Raw genomic sequence first — 21,705 nt, forward strand, 5'->3', positions numbered from 1 at the left:
AAGCCCTAGGCTCAGTGGTTTAACCCACAGCGCCACCCGTGTCCCAAGGAAAGGGTTACCCACGTTTTAAAATAACTTCATATTATAAACCCAGTGAAGAGCAGCAGCAGAGAATGGTGAAGCAGGGAGGGCAGAGAAATGGGAGTGCTTGATCAGGGCCTGAGCTTCTACGGGTATTTTCCACATCGTTTTTATATCACCTAACAGAACTGAACTTTTGCATGGCTCGAATTTTTGAAAACGCACAAACGTCCTTTTTCGAAGGGTCCATTTCCCCTGGCAACTGTCCGGTTTGGGTCTGGCTGCCTGTTAACAAAAGCCTAGGCCTCCACTGTCAATGAAACTCACCAACAGCAAAATATTTTGGGGTGCTTATCCCTTTCCCTACAAACCAGGAGCTGGGCAGTGAAGAAACACGCTAGCTAATGAATTGAGGTGGAAGAGTTCTCTCCCATCTCGTACTCCTGCATACCTTCCTTTCTGCCTCTTTGTTTCAGGCCAGAAATGTGACTCTCTCAAGTTTCTCAGTTATTCTCACATGTTTAACTGGGGAGAAAAAATTTACTGGCCCAATTGAGCGAGGGATAATCTGTGCATGGAAAGCAATTTCTGAACGCAGACCTCCCACGATGAATGTACAAGAGGCTTCTACGAGGGAACAGAAAATCCCCTCAAATTGAGCGTGTGGGGCTTACTTGCTGTGTGAAGAACATAAGACCACGTGCCTACTGTTGTACTGCGGTGCTCCCTCCCCAGTTTCCCACTTCCCACCAGTCTAGACCCTTCTCCTCCTCTTCCTTCAAGAGCTGACACTGAGAACCATCTGTTGGGTGAAAGGAAAGAAACCGCTAAGAACTGCAAATGTGTGGTTGGTGCAAATGTGACACAGTGACTTTGCTCTTCTCTCTTCTCTGCAGTTTTGTGTGTTTGTGTTTGTGTTTGTGTGTGTGTGTGTGTGTGTGTGTGTGTGTAAAGTCACGGGGAACTGTGTGAGGGTATCAGTTAATCAATGTTTTCTAAAGAAAATTCACTCTCCGGGCCTTAAAAGGAAAAAAAATACACTGGGGGAAATTTGAATAAGGAGAACATTTATACAAAAAGCTATTTACTCTGCTAGCAATTTTCTCTATTCCCTTTGCTAATATTGCCGGCACTTGTGTGTTTGATCAAAAGCTTTATCCTTCACAATCCCATTTCCTTTCCCCGTCCAGTCCTGTAGTGAAGCCATAAACTTACTTAGTGGGGAATTGTTTGGGGATTCAGGAACCAGTCCTTGCGGGGCACGATTAGCAGGCCAGGTTGGTCCCCTCCCAAATGAGCAAATCTTGTGATTTTGAATTGCCACTGACTGTTGATACACGAGGGGTCCTGTCACCGTGGTGGCAACAGCTTCTAGGGGCTTCGTAACCTGCCTGCTGTTCTTCCTCTAAATCTGCGAGCGATAGATGGGTAACCATCGATGCAGTTTCTAGCCGATTCATATCGCAGTGCTTGGGAACGGGATTATGCAGCACATTTGTTGGCAAACCTGAGCCAGGACGAATACAATATAAAATCTGATCACCAGAGAATGGAGAGAGCGAAGGGTCAGCCTACAATTACACTGTGATGCACATATTTCCAATGCTATCTTTTGGTGTGATTTCTTTTTTTAACACACAACAAAGGAGTGTTTCATTCTCTCAGCATGAGCCAGCTTGCCAGTGCAGCCATGGTACTTGCATACGAAGGCAGTTTATTCCCACTGGCTTCAGGATAACTGGCAGGCCAATTTGTAATATTGCTGGAAGAAGCTATGCTGTTACCCCAGGGCTCAACATGGCTAGCCACATAAGCACACATTGATTCACAGGCTGATGTAGGTGTCACATCCTCTAACAATGCAATGTGTTGCAAAGAAGCATTTCACACACAGAAACATCTTGCCTATTGTTTTTCCTCCATTTATTCCATAAGGTGGAGACTGCTGGGAGTTTGCACATATCCGAGCTGTTGCAAATCCCTTGGAGGACTTTGTTGCTTTTGCATTGGCGGGTCAGGATTTTTATAGGTTTCTACCCCCAAACATCCCATCTTAATGGGTTTGAGGATGTAGCTGGGAAAGGATCTTTCAGTCAGGCAGCCTCCGTTCATAGATATAACATTCAAACTGTTAAGTTGTGGGTGAACATATCAGAATTGATGCTTTTGAATTATGGTGCTGGAGGAGACTCTTGAGAGTCCCATGGACTGCAAGAAGATCAGACCTCTCCATTCTTAAGGAAATCAGCCCTGAGAGCTCACTGGAAGAACAGATCCTGAAGCTGAGGCTCCAATACTTTGGCCACCTCATGAGAAGAGAAGACTCCCTGGAAAAGACACTGATGTCGGGAAAGATGGAGGCCACAAGGAGAAGGGGACAGCAGAGGACGAGATGGTTGGACAGTGTTCTCGAAGCTACCAGCATGAGTTTGACCAAACTGCAGGAGGCAGTGGAAGACAGGAGTACCTGGCGTGCTCTGGTCCATGGAGTCACGAAGAGTCGGACACGACTAAACGACTAAACAACAACAACATATCAGACGACACAGCTCTTGTTTATTCACAGGCCAGAACAGAACTGAACTGAAGGGTTCAGCCAGCCTGCTTATATAGAGCTCCACTAGAACGCAACAGTAACCATTTTCTGTAACTATCCAATCACTGAACGTCACTTTCAATCCCTTATTTGCATATGTGGACCTGAGTGAAAACTATCTACAGTATCCCCCTGCTGGCCCAGGGTGAGAACTTCAGCACAAACTTTCAATCCCTTATTTGCATATGTGGACCTGAGTGAAAACTATCTATAGTATCCCCCTGCTGGCCCAGGGTGAGAACTTCAGCACAAATGGAGCAGGACTCTGACTGACCAACAGGTTGTAATAATAATGCATTGTTCCTTCAAGATTTTGATATCTGCATTAAACTCACCCGAGACAATTTGCCTCTGACTTAAGCAACTAAGCACGTGCATTGTGTCAAGAGCTAATTTGGGGAGTGGATATGTCAATCCTTTGTTGTTGTTTTAATAGCCCCTGCAAACATTTAAACATAAGACGTTAAATGCAATACTGTTGCTGCTGCATGCATGCTGCTGGCACAGAAGATTTTCCCTTCCTCTCTTCCCTACAGCAACCCTCTGTGCACCCTTCAAAATCTGCAGCCACAAAACACCCACACAAACACACACACACACAATCACTCCAGGGGCTACAGGGGGTAAGAAGGGAAAATCTATGCACAGCATAGCATTAGATATAACCTATAAGCTGAAATACCACACACGTATTTTGATCAAATTCGGTTAATATTTCAAAACGTATGACAAGGTTAGGAAACAAAATTGAGGGAAAAATGTCATCAATATTATGTTTTTTTGGGGTGGGGGGAGGTAGGGGGTTTCCTACACATATCGTGAATTACAGCTGTTGAACGTTGACTATCTAAGCAATAACAATAAAGCTATTCTTAAGTGATGTCTTATGAAATGGCTGTTTCCCTGCTTCTCCCAGCCTTTCTCGAATCACTGGAAGGATCATTTATAAATCTTGAAAGGGGAAGGCTGCATTTTAATCGATGCACAGGACACCTCCACAGTACATTTCGCGTAGCAGCTGAAAATGGCTGGGAAAATCAGAAGAGAGAGATAATGGCATTTGCATTAAGAGTGCCAAAGGTAGAAGGCTTTAAAACATCCATCTGAGAGCCAGGAAAAGGACGTGTTCAGCCACTGTGCTGACCTCTCGAGATGATTTTCCTGAGATTAGGCTGAAATCATACACGAAACCAGCATGGTTTATAGCAAGACAGGTTGATCGCCTTTGACCTCTGGCACAGGATAATTTGACTCAGGCGGGCACCCGTGTATTCAAAACCAACAAGGTCAGGGGAACTGAAAAGAATGAGGGCTGTTGGCTTTCCCAATATTTTCCCCTCTTTAATAAAGGTGCTCTGCTTTTGAACTGTGTTTAACACTCTCCTATCACGTAGACAGGGACACGGGTGGCCCTGTGGGTTAAACCACAGAGCCTAGGACTTGCCGATCGGAAGGTCGGCGGTTCGAATCCCTGTGACGGGGTGAGCTCCCATTGCTCGGTCCCTGCTCCTGCCCACCTAGCAGTTCGAAAGCACGTCAAAGTGCAAGTAGATAAATAGGTACCGCTCCGGCGGGAAGGTAAACGGCGTTTCCGTGGGCTGCTCTGGTTCACCAGAAGCGGCTTAGTCATGCTGGCCACATGACCCGGAAGCTGTACACCGGCTCCCTCGGCCAATAAAGCGAGATGAGCGCTGCAACCCCAGAGTTGGTCACGACTTGACCTAATGGTCAGGGGTCCCTTTACCTTTACCTATCACGCAGACAGCTTTCCTGATCTAAAGCACCTCCACTTCCACTTTTGTGAATAGCCTTCCCGGGCGCAATACAAGCCCCTATGTTACCTCCCTGCTCCCCAAAGAGCAGGGTTATTAGTAGCTTGGGGCTGTAATTTAACTGGGGAAATATCACTGGGAGGAGGACAAAGACAGAGGGCGGTTAAACACTCCTTACCCCAGCGCCCGAGCTCTGTGAGAAGGCACCGCACCTTACAGCTGCCCCTCCAACTGGGAAATGAAAAGGGTGTCTCCTGCCTTCTCCTGATCACCCCACACTTCCAAGCTGAGACAGTATGTTGGGAGAGCAGGCAGCCAAGGAAGCCCAGGGCAAACTTATGGACTGCCTGTTGGGGATCCCCCATATAGGGCAAAGCAACACTTGAGCTGTCCCCCAATTATCAAAATCCAACACCTCGTTGGTGCCAGGGTTCACTAGGGGTGAACTATTTTCAGTAGCAAGGCTGAAGCCCGAGTTGTGTGAAGCTGGGATACAGAAATGTGCCTCTGGGCACAAGATTGTCTCTTCTACCCTTGCCACCCCACAGCAACAACAGATCTGCAAACCCACATGCCACTCCCTCCATGGCAGCTTTCTGCAGCATAGTTTATTTAAAGCAAACAGCATGGCGTGCCCTTCTCTGCCACGAAAATGTTGTTAGGTGCTTCTTAAATTAGCAGCCCCTTTCTCTGCATCTGTTTTAAGTGTAGTATGAGAGAGGGGCAGGAGTAATGTTCTTTGTCCAGGGTGCATGTGTTCCAAACATTCTTGAAGCTACCAGCATGAGTTTGACCAAACTGCAGGAGGCAGTGGAAGACAGAAGTGCCTGGTGTGCTCTGGTCCATGGGGTCACGAAGAGTCGGACACAACTAAATGACTAAACAACAACAATGTGGTTCAGTCTATTCTGCATGCTTATTTGATTATTCCAGCACAGTCTGAGAGAATGAGCCAAAAAACAAATATCTCAGGCCCTCTGTTCAAGCTCTGGCTGCTGAACACTCTGGGTTTAGTCACACTCATGTGATGCCTTGCAACATGCCCTGCCCACCTTATATATATGTGGCCATAATGTGCCGCAGAATGCAGAAGCAGCCGTAAAGGAGGCTGACTGCAGTGCCCTTGAGCAGATATCAGTGACTCCAGGGGCTGACAGAGACATGCACAGCACTGCATCTTCTTCTAGCATTTGGACACAAAAATGCAGAGAAGCTTTGAAGCTGCTTCAGAGTTCTGGGAAGCCTGCTACGAGAGCCTTTTAAAGCCGTACAATTACCTTAATAAAATATAGCAGGGTGTTCTCGAGATTAATGGCCGAAAGAACGGTGATTTACAGCGGAGCCTTAAGCCAAGACTATTTTGCATTAGCAGGGAAATGGGCGAAGGGAGTGTTTGGCACCAGCCTTGCGCCAGCAATGCAAGGGACTCTTGTCAACTCCCAAGAGAAGCTTCAGGAAGAAAAAAAAGGATTGCAGAAAATTATTCTGCATTTAAGGGCAGAGGAGGAAGGGGAAAGCTGAGACACCACAATTATCTTTCCAAACATGCTTGTTACAGATGATGTCTGTATTTTGTAGGTGCGCATCAGAGTTTAGAGGGAGGTGCATACAGGTCTTACCCTGAGATAATTATTTTTACATTGGGGAGACAAAGGGAAATGACTTCTGCCCGTGCCATCTTTGGATTGCAGTGAGATGTTCCTCACTTTGGATGGAAGGAAATTACAGGGGTACCTCGGGTTACAGACACTTCAGGTTACAGACTCCGCTAACCCAGAAATAGTACCTCAGGTTAAGAACTTTGCTTCAGGATGAGAACAGAAATCGTGCTCCGGCGGCAGCAGGAGGCCCCATTAGCTAAAGTGGTACCCTTAGGTTAAGAACAGCTTCAGGTTAAGAACAGTTTCAGGTTAAGAACGGACCTCCAGAACGAATTAAGTTCTTAACCCGAGGTACCAGTGTAGTTTACAAAATCCCCCATGTAAGCACAGAGGCTACCATTTACTCAAAGGTAGCCCTATGGCTAGGGGAGACAACTGGAAATCTGCTTCTCCAGTTTGCACCTCCCTCCTTTCATTCCAAGGAGCTCGTGCGTCCATTTGGGGTTACCTTCACGACAAACTTGTGTGTCAGCGCAGCTCAACACATTTGATGCCTGAGGCAGAACAGGCAAAAGGCCCTCCTTTTCCTCACTCCAATTCCAGGAAAATCAAAATATAAAATTAAATAACTTGTACACATACTGCTATTTATAGCAAGCTTCTTGCAGAAAGCCGCCTCACTTTTGTCAAATGGTATTGCTCACCCTGCCTATTATGCTGGGGAGAGGGCAGTTATCTGTCACGTGCTGCTGGGATCTATGGTCAGTGCCCCGTGTGGTGGGCCATTGAACTGCAGGTTGCAGTCATCAGGCCCTGGACTGACTCCACCTGCAGAGGCTCGCCCCCTTGGGTCCTATAAGAGGGCTTTCTGCTCCAGTGAGCCTTTCCTCAAGCAACACGGTCTTCCTGGTCTCTGGCATCTTCCTGCATCCTTGGTTTTGCCTCAGGCCTGTCTCTTACTCCAGTCCAGATTAGTTGCTTGCCCAATGGCTCACGGCTCTCTGTAGATGGCTGCCCACGCCCAGCCGTGTCTCGATCTCAGCACCATTCCATGGACTCAATGGCAGGGTTGAAATTTAAGCCTGGTTCTCCAAGGTCCATGTCTGACATTCTATCCATTATTTCTCACAGTTTTCTCTGAGAGCGATGGGTCAATTGTGGTTTCTCGATTTCGGTTTCTCCTTTTTTCCACTCTTAAGTTCAGTATTTGACATTTCCACAGCAGATCGTAATTCCCACCCCCCACCCCCTCAAAGGTCTTCATGAAACTTCATCAGCTTTATAGTGCGAATTTCGCCAAATAAGCTCACTTCTGCAAGCAATTTTGCCTAATGCATGCATATATATTTTTGTCAAGCCGTTTCCCCTAATGTGATGCGTTTTAATGTTATTTTCACTAACAGACGCGTTCTCATGCACGCTTTCCCCTAGCACATGCATCTTTGCGCACAATACTTGGCCGAAAATCTGCACTGCAAAATTCAGGCATCATATGGAAGGATGACTATGTTTCGTACAGTAAGGTAGGTTCACCTTTCTATGTGAACTAGGCCAAACATTTCTCCCTTTTCTCTGAATGCCTGGAATGAATTGCAACCACACACAGAGATATTGTGTAATTCTCCTGTTGCGCAGGCTTAGCATTCAGTACAGCCAGATCAATGACAACCAGCTTTCTTTTTGCAAACTCTTTTGAGTTTATATAAGGGCTAAAAAAAGAAAAAGAAAACCTCTTGCCAAATTTTAATGTTTAAAGGAACCCAGCCAAGCTGAAATGTTTTGGACAGAGCTTCATACAAAAACAAAATATTTTCGTGTCAGCCTGACAACCTCTGGGTTGTGCTACATACTGAGAACTTCCACATGAGATTGTCGGTCTCTCGGTCTCTATACAGTCATACCTTGGTTCTCAAACGTCCCGGAACTTGTACGTTTCGGCTCCTGAACGATCAAAACCCAGAAGTAAGTGAGCGTTCTTTTGGAAGCCAAACATCCAACAGGGCTTCCACGGCTTCCGATTGGCTGCAGGAACTCCCTGCAGCCAATCAGAAGCAGCGCTTTGGTAGTCAAACGTTTCCGAAGTCAAACAGACTTCCGGAATTGATTCTGTTCGACTTCCGAGGTACGACTGTACATATAATCCACCTCAGCTTTGGACACAGGATGCCACCAACTCACAAAGAAGTTAGAATGTGGACAAAGCTGCTTTCTGGGACGCAGGGAAGTAGAACCTCACTCCCACAGGCAAAATGTTGACCCCTGGTCTGTATCTCTCTCTGGCCCCTGAAAATCTCTTCAAGCCACACCCAGAAGATATTATTTGGCAGGGAACTGCTGATTGGCCGATACTCCCTGTGTATCGCACCCCCAGCGATGTACATTACCTTTTCAATTACCTTTCCTGCCCCACTTCCCCCTGGGTCCTTTTGCCCCTGCCCTCCTCTCTCATCTGCTGGAGCAAGAACTCCAATTTGGCCTCACGTCAGGAGAAGGGAAAGTTGGGTGGAAGACTTGGGAAGGAGCAGGGCCCAAACGCCAGGGCTCAATCTGGCACATTTGGCCCCTGTACTTTAGGAAAGCATGTCCCTTCCAGTCTGAAAATGGCCGGAGGAGGCCAACTCACAGGTTGGGAGCTCTGCTTGCAGCATCTAAGCTTGCTTGAGGTGCTCCAAGCTAGATGCCTCCACAAGTTCTGTCAGCTCACTGTATTAAATAGAGTACTCCATCCAGTGTTTCCCAACCTTTTTTGGGCAAAGGCACACTTGTTTCATGAAAAAAATCTCGAGGCACACCACCATTACAGCCCCGTGACGTCAGCGCGCAGCTTCACGCCGGGAGGGACGCACGAAAGTGTAAGTTTCAATTTTTTTTCCTCCCCCTTGCCTTCCTTCTGTGCCAACCGCCAAAAAGCCAAGAATCGCGGGACCGCCGGCGGAGGGGGGGAGGGCGAGCGGAGGCAGCGGCGAGCCCCGTTCCTCCCCATCCGCCCCATTCCGTGCAAGGAGCGTGAACAGGTGTGAGAAGGGGGTCAAACCTGCGGGTCGGCGCCGGGGAACCTCCAAGCTTTGGGGGTGGGGGGGGAGGAGGCAGCAAAGCGAGGCAGGAAGGAGAGCGCGGCTTGGCAAAGTACTCGGCGGCGAAGGCCAGCAGGTCCGGCGGGCGGTGCCGCAGCACCTCCACCGTGTAGCCCTGCAGCAGCTCAGTCAGACTCGGCGGGATCTCGATGCTCATCTTGTAGCCGAGGCGCGTGGGAGACTCAACGGACGGGCCCGGGAGAGAGAGAGAGAGACACGACGGAGAGAGAGCGGGAGTCCCTGCTCGCCGCCGCCGCCGCTACAACTACTGTGGCGGTTGGTCGTTGTCGCCGCCGCCGCCCACCTCTATCTATCTCTCCCTCTCAGCTTTCTACACGGGCCTGGAGCCGGAGGTGGGGGGTGGCCGCCGCCGCTTTCTCCGCCTCCACGTCCTGCCTCCTCCTCCTCGAGCCCTCCGTCAGCCCTGAGGGAACCGCCGCGCTCGCGCCGCCACTCTCTGACACGCGAGAAAGAGAAAGGAACGGAGCGGCGGGGTAGTCGGGGGAAGGAGGGGCCGGAACGGAAGCGCGAGGCGAGCTGCGCATGCCCAGCAGGAAGCGGCGGAGAGCGCCACAGAGAGAGAGAGAGAGAGAAGCAAGGGAGGGCGGGGAGTGGGCGGGAACACGCTTCATGCGTCACAATAACGGACAAGGGGCGCTCGAGGGATAGATTAGGACCTAATTTGACTTTTACCAAAAAAAAAATCTTTTTAATTTTTCCCACGGCACACCAGGCAACATCTCGCGGCACACTAGTGTGCCGCGGAACAGTGGTTGGGAAACACTGACTCCATCCTTTTCCCTTCCTTTGTAGACTGTAAATGTTAAAAGGATTACGGATACCTGAAGCGTTAATGAAGCTAACCCCGTGCATCATGAAAAACATACGGCCTTGTTTTATTTTAAATCTGCCATGTGTTAAAATTTGATTTTGATTCCATTACATTCTTATTTTTAAAAAAGGCTGCAGACACCACTTGCTCTTTGCAAACCGCTCGTTATAAGTTAAATGCTGATAATTCAGTCCCACCACCTCTCGTCCAAGCGGAAGCTCTCCGTCTTTTTATCCTCTCCTACGTGGAAAGCATTTTGCGGCCAAGAATGTTGCCGTTGAAAAATTATAGCTGCTTGAAGTCTGACCCTAACAACCCCCTTGCCATTCTGACTTCTAACACTTGCCCGTCAGAATTCCTCTAACTGCTCATATTTGTTCCTCGGGGCTGCCTCCGTCTCCAGAGTAATCAATCAAGTTCTTTTGGTGAATCCATCTAACACGCCTGAAGGCAGCGGGATTATGAAAATTGATACCCACTGAGAACATGACCATTTTTGTTCCCCATTAGCGCTTTATCCAGATTAAGACAATATGAAAGATGAAAAGCTAATTGCTCTAATGAACTGATTCATTTCATTGAACATGGAGTGGGTGGTAGGAGGGGACGTGGATGTTTGAGACTTGCAAAAGGCTTTTAAATGCCAAAGGGTTGATAGGAATGATCTAGGTGCTTTCAGTTCATTCAGGCAATTTATTTGATATAAATTATTTAATATTTATTTAATATTTAATATGACTTTTTCAACAATTATCCATTGGCCAGGGGTAAGATGCAACTCAACAGCAGTTTCCTTGCTAAACTGGGAAGTATGTACGAAGTACAGATTTGTTAATCACTTGTTCAGATTCTGCTGATTCCCACCAGCTGTGTTAACCCATGTTTCTTGGTGGCATATGAGTAGAGAGGGTGCTGAGTCAACATATCAGATACCCCTCATACCCCTTTTATTTAGAATCACCCCTCTTAATCTGAGAAGTTTGTTGCCTTTGTAAAAACAGTCATCTGCTTTGAAATAGGTAAATTTATGTGGAATCAATTCTTATACCAGCTGCACTGGCTCCCGGTGGAGTACAGGATCAGGTTTAAGGTGCTGCTTTTAACCTTTAAAGCCCTATATGGCCTGGGACCCTCGTACCTATGGGACCGCCTCTCCTGGTATGTCCCACGGAAGACCCTACAGTCTTCAAACAAAAGCATCTTGGAGGTCCCTGGCCACAGGGAGGTTAGTCTGGCCTCAACCAGAGCCTGGGCTTTTTCGGCTGTGGCCCCGATCTGGTGGAACGCTCTGTCACAAGAGACTAGGGCCCTGCAGGACTTGACATCTTTCCGCAGGGCCTGCAAGACAGAGCTGTTCCGCCAGGCCTTTGGCTGAGGCACAGTCTGACCCCCTCCTTCTGTAATCCTCATAGAACTCCAGCCCAATGGTTGCCATTAATTTGACTCTGAAATGATTTTATAATGAATGGTTTTAGAATGTTGTATTATTTTACTGTTGTTAGCCGCTCTGAGCCCGGCTTCGGCTGGGGAGGGAGGGATATAAATAAAAGTTGTTTATTATTATTATTATTATTATTATTATTATTATTATTATTATTCACTTCTAAATAAAAAGTGACCCTAATAATCAATCCAAGGCCCTAGACAAAGAGCGCAGATTTGCATAAAGGTAGACAACACACCCAGAGGAGAAGAGAATCAAATGGCTACACTAGGAGTGAGGAACCTTTGACCATCCAGAGATGGTGCTAAACTACAACTCCCACCATCCTTGACCACTGGCTCTGCTAGCTGGGGATCATGGGAGTTGTAGTCCAGCAACATCTTGAGGACCACTTTCCCCCCACCCCAGGGCTAGACAGCATCCCATGGATGTGATCTATTCCAGTCCTTTATCCTAAAAGAAAAGGATCCTTCACAAATTCGGAAGTCTCATTACTCATTGATATTTTTGGTTTCCCTTGAAATTCCTCAGCTGTTTTGGCCGAGAAGGACACATAAAAACCCTGACTTACCGGATGTAATGGACCCCTGACCATTAGGTCCAGTTGTGACTGACTCTGGGGTTGCGGCGCTCATCTCGCTTTATTGGCCGAGGGAGCCGGCGTACAGCTTCCGGGTCATGTGGCCAGCATGACTAAGCCGCTTTTGGCGAACCAGAGCAGCGCATGGAAACGCCGTTTACCTTCCCGCCGGAGTGGTACCTATTTATCTACTTGCACTTTGACATGCTTTCCAACTGCTAGGTTGGCAGGAGCAGGGACCGAGCAATGGCAGCTCACCCCGTTGCAGGGATTCGAACCACCGACCTTCTGATCAGCAAGTTCTAGGCTCTGTGGTTTAACCCACAGCGCCATGTACTTCACATAAAATCTCAGCGCCAACAGTACTACGAAGCCATCATTTGAGCTCTATCCCATTAAGGCACATTGAGGTGCGCTGCAGGTTAAGAATGAGGAGTCATTCGGGTCCCCATTGCTGTCAGGGTCAGCACAGTGCAAGGAATAGTTTCTCAAAATTGGGGTGCTGCTCCATTTTTTCCGCATAATTCATTTAGGGTTATGCAGATCTGAAACGGCCGAGGCTAAGCTATTCCACCCCCCCACCCCAAAAAGCCATCTGACGGTGGGCAAGCTGGCCAGAGACACATCCTAATTAGCAAAGGTTTCTTTTGCAAATGTGCTTTTTGAATGGCAGCTTCTTGCCTTGTTTTGCTGTAGCTGAGCTATCTTGAACCCTCTGGGACGTTTTGAAATGATGTGTCTCGTCTCCTGGGTACGCTCTCCTGAGAAATCTGCCATAATCACAATCAGTAACTGAACACTTTAGCAGAATCCCAAATGAATCATATGAGTTGGCTCAGCTGATCAAGATGATTATGTTCCTAACAAGCACTGACAGAAAGGAAAAAAAAACTGGGAGTGGTAAGCTATCACTGAGGCTTGAATCTTATGCGTAAATGGGGTTTGATCCTTGTCTGAGATTAGTCAGCAGAGCAACACAGAGAAGAATTATGATCAGGGTTTAGTCTCCAACTTGGAACCCAACCCCATCCCAGATGTATGGATGCTAGATATAGTTACTCACTAGTGAGGAGAAAACATTCTGCATATGGCTAGAGAAGTTCTTTTTCACCATTTGTGTCATTTCAGTGACACAACACTGGAAATCAGGATCTGGGTAATAAGCTTTAGCAATCTTAAATTAAGCCGTGTTTTTAGTTGTTTTTTTTTTAAAAAAAAACCAAGGATCTAGCCATTTGTCAATGCAAGTTTCTTCAAATTAAGGGTCCTACAAAATATCAGCACCAATTCTCTTTCCCAAAATTTGTCGTGGTGTGTGTGTGTGTGTGTGTGTGTGTGTGTGTGGCTTTCTTACAGCTGTTTCCAGCTTTCGCCTAGCTCTGCCAGGAGCTGATATTGGAGTAAACGTTGACCCTCTCTACATCTAAAAGTCAGACCTATTTTCTGCCATCATTTGGCTCACCAGATCTCAGAGCACATAAAAAAAGGAACACTGTCAGATCTTCAAGTTTGGGCTGATCTGTAACTATGGACTATGGGCAGGGATAGGCAACCTAAGGCCCGTGGGCTGGATGTGGCCCAATCACCTTCTCAATCCGCCCCGCAGACGGTCCAGGAATCAGCGTGTTTTCACATGAGTAGAATGTGTCCTTTTATTTAAAACGCATCTCTGGGTTATTTGTGGGGCATAGGAATTCATTCATTCCCCCCCCCCCCAATATTGTCCGGCCCACCACATGGTCTGGGGGACGGTGGACCGGCCCATGGCTGAAAAAGGTTGCTGACCCCTGGACTATGGACACGAGTAGTATAATTTACCTGGGGATGAGTGTCATACCCCAGATCACCTTCTGTGAGCAGGATGTGTGCTGTAACAAAAAACGCCATACCCACACAAGTTGATTTTCAGTATTATGCGTGCTCCTTCCTTCTCGGATAGATTGCTCACAATGAGTAGACTACTTTTGTGAATTGATAAGAGCCATAAGTGACATACGAACCAGCCCAAGAGACAGGGTTCTGTAAGGCACGAGGAGTCTCAAACTAGGATTAGTTGTGACCAGTTTTCAGTGCTACTGAGGGAGCCCATCTGATGAAGGAATTGCACTGGAAAGCTCATCAGCTAATTCAGCAACTGGCCAGGTCATCCAGTGGACCAACACAGCTCTAAAATAGGTGGTTGACCTTTTTGGGCCTGGGGGCAGCTTTCCAAAAGCCACATGCTGGTGGTGGATGTGGCGAACACACACCTCCAGACACATGATTTAACTAGGCAGGCACATGCAAACTCAGATAGTCTCTGCCAAGGGGTGGGGGCTTCCGGCACACCAGGCTTTGCTATGCATGGAAAAGCCTTCCACTTACCTTGCAAAGGAACCTCTTTTCTCTCTGACGCAGGGCCAATGGAGGGCACAAGCGCTTAGGAAACAGGAAGGAGTGTTCCTTCTGCACACCTCTGCTTCCTTCTTCATAATTTCTTGTTGTGGACTGCTGGACTGGACTGCAAGCGATGTGCAGCCAACAGCAAGCCAAGGCCAAACATGAAGCCATCTCTTGCACGGTGTTCAGTTAGGGCAGGTGTGGGCAACCTTTGCCCCTGCCAGCCGACGGTGCTGAACTCCAACTCCCATCAGTCCTGACAAGCTTGGGCAATGGGCAGGGATGATGGGAGTTGCAGTTTGGCAACATCTGGAGGGCCAAAGGTTTCCCTCAACTGAATTAAACAGGGGAGAGAAGCGAGAAGCAACAGCAGCACTTTTCTGTTGTACCATCTAATTATACTCTAAGATTCCTGAGGAAAACTAAGGGAAGTGGGCAGGCACAGACAACGCCAGGGGGCTGTTTCCTCCCCAAACACACACCAGCAACTTTAGATCTTCCTATACAGTAACGCGGGTGGCGCTGTGGGTTAAACCACAGAGCCTAGGTCGGCGGTTCGAATCCCCGCGACGGGGTGAGCTCCCGTTGCTCGGTCCTTGCTCCTGCCAACCTGGCAGTTCAAAAGCACCTCAAACTGCAAGTAGATAAATAGGTACCACTCCGGTGGGAAGGTAAACAGCGTTTCCGTGCGCTGCTCTGGCTCGCCAGAAGCGGCTTAGTCATGCTGGCCACATGACCCGGAAGCTGTACGCCGGCTCCCTCGGCCAATAAAGCGAGATGAGCGCCGCAACCTCAGAATCGGTCACGACTGGACCTAAAGGTCTGGGGTCCCTCTACCTTTACCCTATACAGTAAGCCCACAACTTACATGGGAATTACGTTCCAGGGATCACACCTAAAGCCAACATTACGTATAGTCCGTTGGGTTCAATGGTGGGCAGGATTGCCAATGTCAATTTTCCCCAGAGAGCTGGCCCCTTTTAAAGTAAATTTTTTTTGCCATGCGCATAATTTGTGGGTTTACTGCATCCATAAAAATGTAAAGCCGCAGAGCTGGGTGGTCCAAAGGTTTGACTCAATATAAGGCAGTGCCCTGTGATCCCCATGTGCTTCTACAGAGCCTCTGAAATTCTGCACATCAGCTGAAGACAGGCATGGGAAACATAACTCTAGACTGCCCTTAGCTCTGTCAATGAGCTACTCTTATGTGTAGTTATGTGGGAAGCAGCATCCTTGTCCTTGTTGTTCAGGCTGCGTACTGTACACCATGAATTTAAAGCATATTTAAAGATAAAGGTAAAGGGACCCCTGGCCATTAGGTCCAGTTGTGGACGACTCTGGGGCTGCGGCGCTCATCTCGCTTTACTGGCCAGGGGAGCCGGCGTACAGCTTCCGGGTCATGTGGCCAGCATGACTAAGCCGCTTCTGGCAAACCAGAGCAGCGCACGGAAACACCGTTTACCTTCCCGCTGTTTAGAGGTTCCTATTTATCTACTTGAACTTTGATGTGCTTTTGAACTGCTGGGTTGGCAGGAGCAGTTTGTGTGAAACAGCTATCCCACTGTCGACTTGAGTCATTCTCTGCATTCATAACCAAGAGCAGGTTTCAAATTTTTCAACGTCCGCTCGGCATTCGCCAGGATGACCAAAGTGTCCGGTCTTTCAAAGTATGACTAGGGGTTATGTGGTGGTTGTGGTCTACTCTAGTGAGATGAAATCGGGGGCTATTTGCTTTATTCCTGGGATAAGAGCAGCATAATCTTCAGGGGGGGGGGAAGTGCTGTGGTGATATAATCCAACTCCTCCAACCCTTCCTTCACTTCAAATCAGTGGCTTTAACGTATTAAGATTTAAGCCTCCAATTTCAAAGTGGAGGTGATCAAAGTGTTTTAATGTCAAGTTCTCCTGGAGAGGTGAGGGCTTCATAAGTTTCCATATTTCCCCACCTGGGTGTTGGAAATCCATAGCCTCACATTCCAGCGGTCTTTAGTCATCTTGTCTGGCCTCTTGGCCTTGCATTTCTTGTTCAGTCCACAATAACTTCAGCCATGTTTGTGGTGCTGCAGTTTCAGTTTCCCCCCAGTCTCCAATCTTACACCTACCATTTGTCCAGCTGGTCCCCCCCTTTGATTACCCCCTCTCTCCTGCGTGAAACACACTGATAAGGCTCTAACCCTGAAAGAATAGATCTAAAGACCCCCTAGACAATACACATGCACACACATATTTGGAAATACATTTTCATTCAGACACACTGTTCTTACAATCCGATAGGAGAAGGGGGACAAAAACCAGATATATCTATAAAAAATATCATCATTTTATTACATTCCACACAGTACATTGTCAAGAATTTCAAAATTCCACAAGATATTTTCACACACAGGCAACTGGGTGATGTTGACAATGTCACAGCTGTTAAGGGGCGGGAGTGAAAAGTGGCAGTAAAAATCACGGGAGGGTGTCAGGGCAGTCTTTGGCGAATATCTAAAAATGGGATCTCTCAATTGGGTTAAAATACACCCAGGCGGAGCATATTTGAACTACTGTGAAATCTGGAATACAACTGGAGGTATTTACACTTGACTGCTGTCGGGGGTGGGGAGATCAGGAAAATCAGTGGGAGGGACAAGTTTACATTTTTCTCGTTTTATTTTATTTATTATGTTTTTATCCCACCTTTCCTTCCAAAGGAGCCCAGGGTGCCAAATTCACTTTGGAGATTTCCTATCACACGTACCAGGGATACAGAAATTAAGGTACTTACTAACATTATTTACTTCCACACTGGAAGGTGTTCTCTTGGGACCCACAAGAACGAACAAATCACATCTCAAAGAGGTGGCTTCTGCTTATCTCCTGGCATAAGATGAAGTTGTCACCTTGCTCAGAGGCAAGGTGTCTCTCCCCTCCCCCCCAAAAAAATATTCTGTGATCTGGGACAGGTGATCGCTTTGCTCTCACAAATCCCTTCTTTCTAGATGTAGTTTATAAGCACACACGCTCCTTTCCCCAATCCCACCCCCATATACACTCTGCACTTTAAAGAACAATTTCCCTAATAAACAGCACTGTGTGGCATTTTAAACCAGCTAAGCAAGCATCCGGGCAGAGTAAATTTGCTACATGCACTTATCGAGCATGCTACCTGAATAACACAGGGTGGCAGGATGTGACATAGACACCCCTAGATAAAGTGTTCATTTTGGGGAACTGGCAAAGAATATCCACTCTCTTTCATGACCCATGCCAACCCTGTACATACATAGGGTTCAACCCACTGGGAGTTTGTCCCGCATGGTTATATCAGGGACAGGTCTTGGGGTCGGTCCACACTTCCACTGTCCTGTGCCTAGAAAGAATGGGGCAAGAAGAGGTGTGCACCGCCCCCAAGACACAGGGCCGAGTGGTTTCCCCCTTGCCTGGCTCCTTTCGCAGGGAAAACCACTCTCTAAATCGGAAGGAATATGTGGAAAACCTGGTTGCTGTTTGCTCTGAATGAGCGCCAAAGAGCAGTTTTCCCCAGTGGGGAGCAGCAGGACAAGAGGAAACCTGGATATGCCCCCAGTGATTTTAGTAGGGCTTCCATAATGGAAAGCACTCATGACTTTCACCCCCAGTATTACAACGCTGCTACTCTCTCCTGAATTCTCAGTTTTCACATGAGGGAGAAATGGCAGACAGGAACTTTAAGAAGGATATAGCAAGTAGTCATGGCTGGATATTTTTTTTAAGCAAACAAAGTGTTCAGTGGAGATGTCTTTTGCCAGAAAATATGTCCGATTTAACCGTTCCAACCACCTTTGTGTGTTATCACTTGATAAATCTATATAAGGCATTTCCATTGCATTACTTCAGAGCAAAATCAATAGATATATTATTATACCATCTTCGTTAAAGATGCAGAGATAGTTGGGTTTTAGCAGGCCCTATTCTTGTGGCTTTGGTTGACAGATGTCATTACCAACATCTTAAGAAGCAACATGGCCACGAAAGTAAATTGTGTCAGGCAGCCATTTATGTCGACATGGAGAGAAAAAACAAGAGGGCAAAAGCGTTCTTTGTGTCTTTTTTTCAAATGACCAGTAAAAACACAATGGCGGCATTTCCTTGCTCTCGCAAAAAAAGAAGAAAAGAAAGCATCACCAAGAGTGAGGTTTACCTATAAAATGAAATAAACCTCAGATTCATGGAGCTATAGCGTTTTTCAAAACCTTACATCTATTGGCATCTATGCATCTTTCTAAGGCTGGGTTTAACAGATAAACTGAACATTCATTACAACTTCTCTCTTTTTTTTAATAAGGCAACTTGAAAAATATTTGTTTTGTTGAGGGATTAATTCCACTACCAAAACGATGGCTATGTTTTTGTGATTTCTGGGGGTGGGGTGGGGTGAAGGAACCCTATAAGACCTTGAAGTTGACCGTCTCCAAGCCTTTCTCAGTTCTCCCCCATCATACACTGTGGCATTTTGTTTTTGCCCTATCTTTAGGCTTGCCATTTAAAATTTTCCAGGGGCACAGCCTCTCCCCCCCCCCCAATCAGTATGAACCTGCTGACGTTTTCATTAAGGATATCAAATGTAAACCCAGCCAGAGCTAGATAAGGCAACAAAAAGCATCGTTCACTTCTCCTAGTAAACAAATCAGTGTATCTGTCCTCAAAAAAAGGTCTTCTGGGCCTTCCACGAGGCAGGTCAGGGGGGAAAAAGCACTCCCTTGTGAAGGTCACAGCGGCACAAGCAAGTCCCAAAAGACCTTTTCAAAATAGCCATCCAGCCAATTCCCTCCACACATGCACACTTACATACATAGATAGGTAAGAGATAATACAAGCACACAGAAATTTACTCTGGCATACTCCTCCTGACGCGCTACTGAGTCTTCTTGCAAGTTGTCTACCGGGGACAAAAAAACTCCCACAAGTCCTTGAGAAACGAAATAAAAGGAGCATTCACTTTCAAAGAGACTGGGGTGGGGGGGAGGCAAGTCTCCTTTCACGATCCACGATGCACATTACCGTTTTGTAAGAGTTTTTTTTTTGTCAAGAGAACCAAGGGGACACGTCTATAGAGTTCACAGATATGCTGGGTGAGGAGGAAAAGTGCAAAATTGAGGCAACGTCTCTGAAAGTCTCTTTTTTAAAAAGTTTTTGTTTTTTGTTTTGTTTTTGTGTGTTTCCTGGCTCCGCTCTCAGCAATGCGAACTGCGGTCTTGCTCTACTTTTATCGTTAAGGTGGGCTCCACCGCCAGAGGGGCCCCGCTGGCATAGTGGGAGCTTTTGTAGGTGATGGAGTGATCGCTCTTCTTGGCCGCATAGCGGAAGCGGTGGTAGTGGAGCACAAGGGCCAGCACGACGGAGACCACCACCAGAACAGCACCTCCGGCGGCCATAACGTAATACCAGTAGGCTGGGATGGGCTGCACTGACACCGTGTCCACTGTGGGCTCGTTCCCTGGCAGAAGGGTGCCCCCTGGGGGAGAGACAGAAGAACGTTGCTAGGTGGCATGCATGTAGGCTCATCAACGCACACACACACACACACACACACACACACATATACATGCGTTTCAGAGTTCTCAGCAACTTAAATAAAGGTCCGCATGACCGAGCTTTCCCCTGGGTGGGAACGTAATTTGGGTTTTTGACAAGCAGGCAATTTAAAGCATTTCATTAATTAGGCTTGGGAGGAGGAGGAGGAGGAGTGGGGGAAGAGAATGTAAATGTTGTTCATAGCCATTATATTTGGAAGGAACGGCTTCCGCGCCGCCCCCCCTGCCCCCTCCCGCCACCGCCTTGCGCTCCCTGCCACAGCCACCCACAATCAGCTCCGTCTTGTTTCAGCGTGGCACTTGTTTGTCAAGCAATGACAAAACACGTCACGTTTTTTTAAAACAAGTGACAAGAGTTTAATTGCCAAGTACGAAGGAGGTTGTGACAGGATCACAGAAGAGATTCTAGAGATGAAAAACATGCTTCGTTCCTGGGGGGAGGGGGGGAGAAAAGCAGAAAAGGAATCTGCAGGCAAGACCTTCCGGAGGTCATCACGCTTCAGAGACCCAGAATTTTTAAGGCCATCCTCCCCACCGCAATCCTATCTCCTATAATTCGGGCATGGCTTTCCAAATCACAGCTAAACCGAGACCTCCGGGCAGGAGTAAGAGGCCCTGTGTTCGGTGAAGTTTACTCCCCAGTAAGTAATGCTTATGGCAACAGTCTCGCACTGCAATTCTTTTCCTTCCTACCTGTTGAATTCAAGAAGATTCACTCCCAGGTGACCGTAAATAGGTTTGCAGCCTGTGTGTGTGTGTGTTACTAATGACAATTTCATATTTAACAACTACAGCAAGCTACAAATTCAGGCTTTACAGCTCTCCTGGAATCTCTGCATTTCCATTGTTTACGGTTTTTTGACCCCATCGAAGTTGTGTGTTGAGGACCAGAAGAGATGCGAAGAGACAGAACACACAGCCATCATGGCTAGCAGCCGCTGATATTCTTACTCTCCATGAATTTGTCTAATCCTCTTTCAAAGCCATCCAGTTTGGTAGCCATCTCTATGCAATTAATCCAGAATGCGGCAGCTAGACTGGTGACTGGGAGTGGCCCCCGGGACCACATAACACCAGTTCCCTTGCTGTGAGAAGTGAGGTTACAGGGAACCAGGCAGAGGGCCTTCTCGGTAGTGGCACCCGCCCTGTGAAACACCCTCCCATCAGGTGTCAAGGAAATAAACAACTATCTGACTTTTAGAAGACATCTGAAGGCAGCCCTGTTCTGGGAAGTTTTTAATATTTAATGCTGTACGGTTTTTAACACTTGATTGGGAGCCGCCCAGAATGGCTGGGGAAACTCAGCCAGATGGGCAGGGTATAAATAATAAATTATTATTATTATTATTATTATTATTATTATTATTATTATTATTATTATGCAGTATGTGAAGGAGGACTTTATTTTGCCTGTCCTGAATCTTCTAAGTTCCAGCAGTATGAGAGAGAAAATCTTCTCTATCTACTCTACTCACCCCATCACATCTCCTTTTCTCTAGACTAAAAAAACCCCCAAATGTTGTAGCCTCTCTCCTCATAGGGCAATTACTCCATCCCCTTGGCCATATTGAGTTATTCAGAAAGCTGCATGCTTCAGATGCTATATTTTGCATGGAATGCAAAGATGCCAGGAAAACATGCCTAGCGTTGTTGCTGGGAAGCCCCACAAGTCCCCACCCAGACCCCCTTGCCCATGGGAGCAGCAGCAGGGTGCATCTATCATGGCGGGGGAACTGTTTCTCTACCTTTGAGCATGTTCATTTAATGGTGAAGGTAAGAGTGCGTTTCCGAGCACAATTCAAAGTGTTGATGCTGACCTTTAAAGCCCTAAACGGCCTCGGTCCAGTGTAC

General features: G+C 47.2%; 1 protein-coding gene across 3 annotated transcripts in view; it reads right to left on the reverse strand.

Moving 5' to 3' along the window:
- NRP2 (neuropilin 2) overlaps window positions 1-21,705 on the reverse strand; it is a 238,472-nt gene that overhangs the window by 26,124 nt on the left and 190,643 nt on the right. The window contains exon 16 of one of the 3 annotated variants that reach the window (XM_083472897.1): window positions 16,600-19,775. The exons of the other annotated variants lie outside the window; for them this stretch is intronic. Coding sequence (XP_083329023.1) covers window positions 19,495-19,775 — 281 coding nt within the window. The 3' untranslated portion in view covers window positions 16,600-19,494. Of the gene's footprint in view, window positions 1-16,599; window positions 19,776-21,705 lie in introns of those variants that run through there. 3 annotated transcript variants of the gene reach the window in all.

Source organism: Podarcis liolepis (genome assembly GCF_965112155.1).
Source record: "Podarcis liolepis genome assembly, chromosome: 1".
NCBI classification, from domain to species: Eukaryota; Metazoa; Chordata; class Lepidosauria; order Squamata; family Lacertidae; genus Podarcis; species Podarcis liolepis.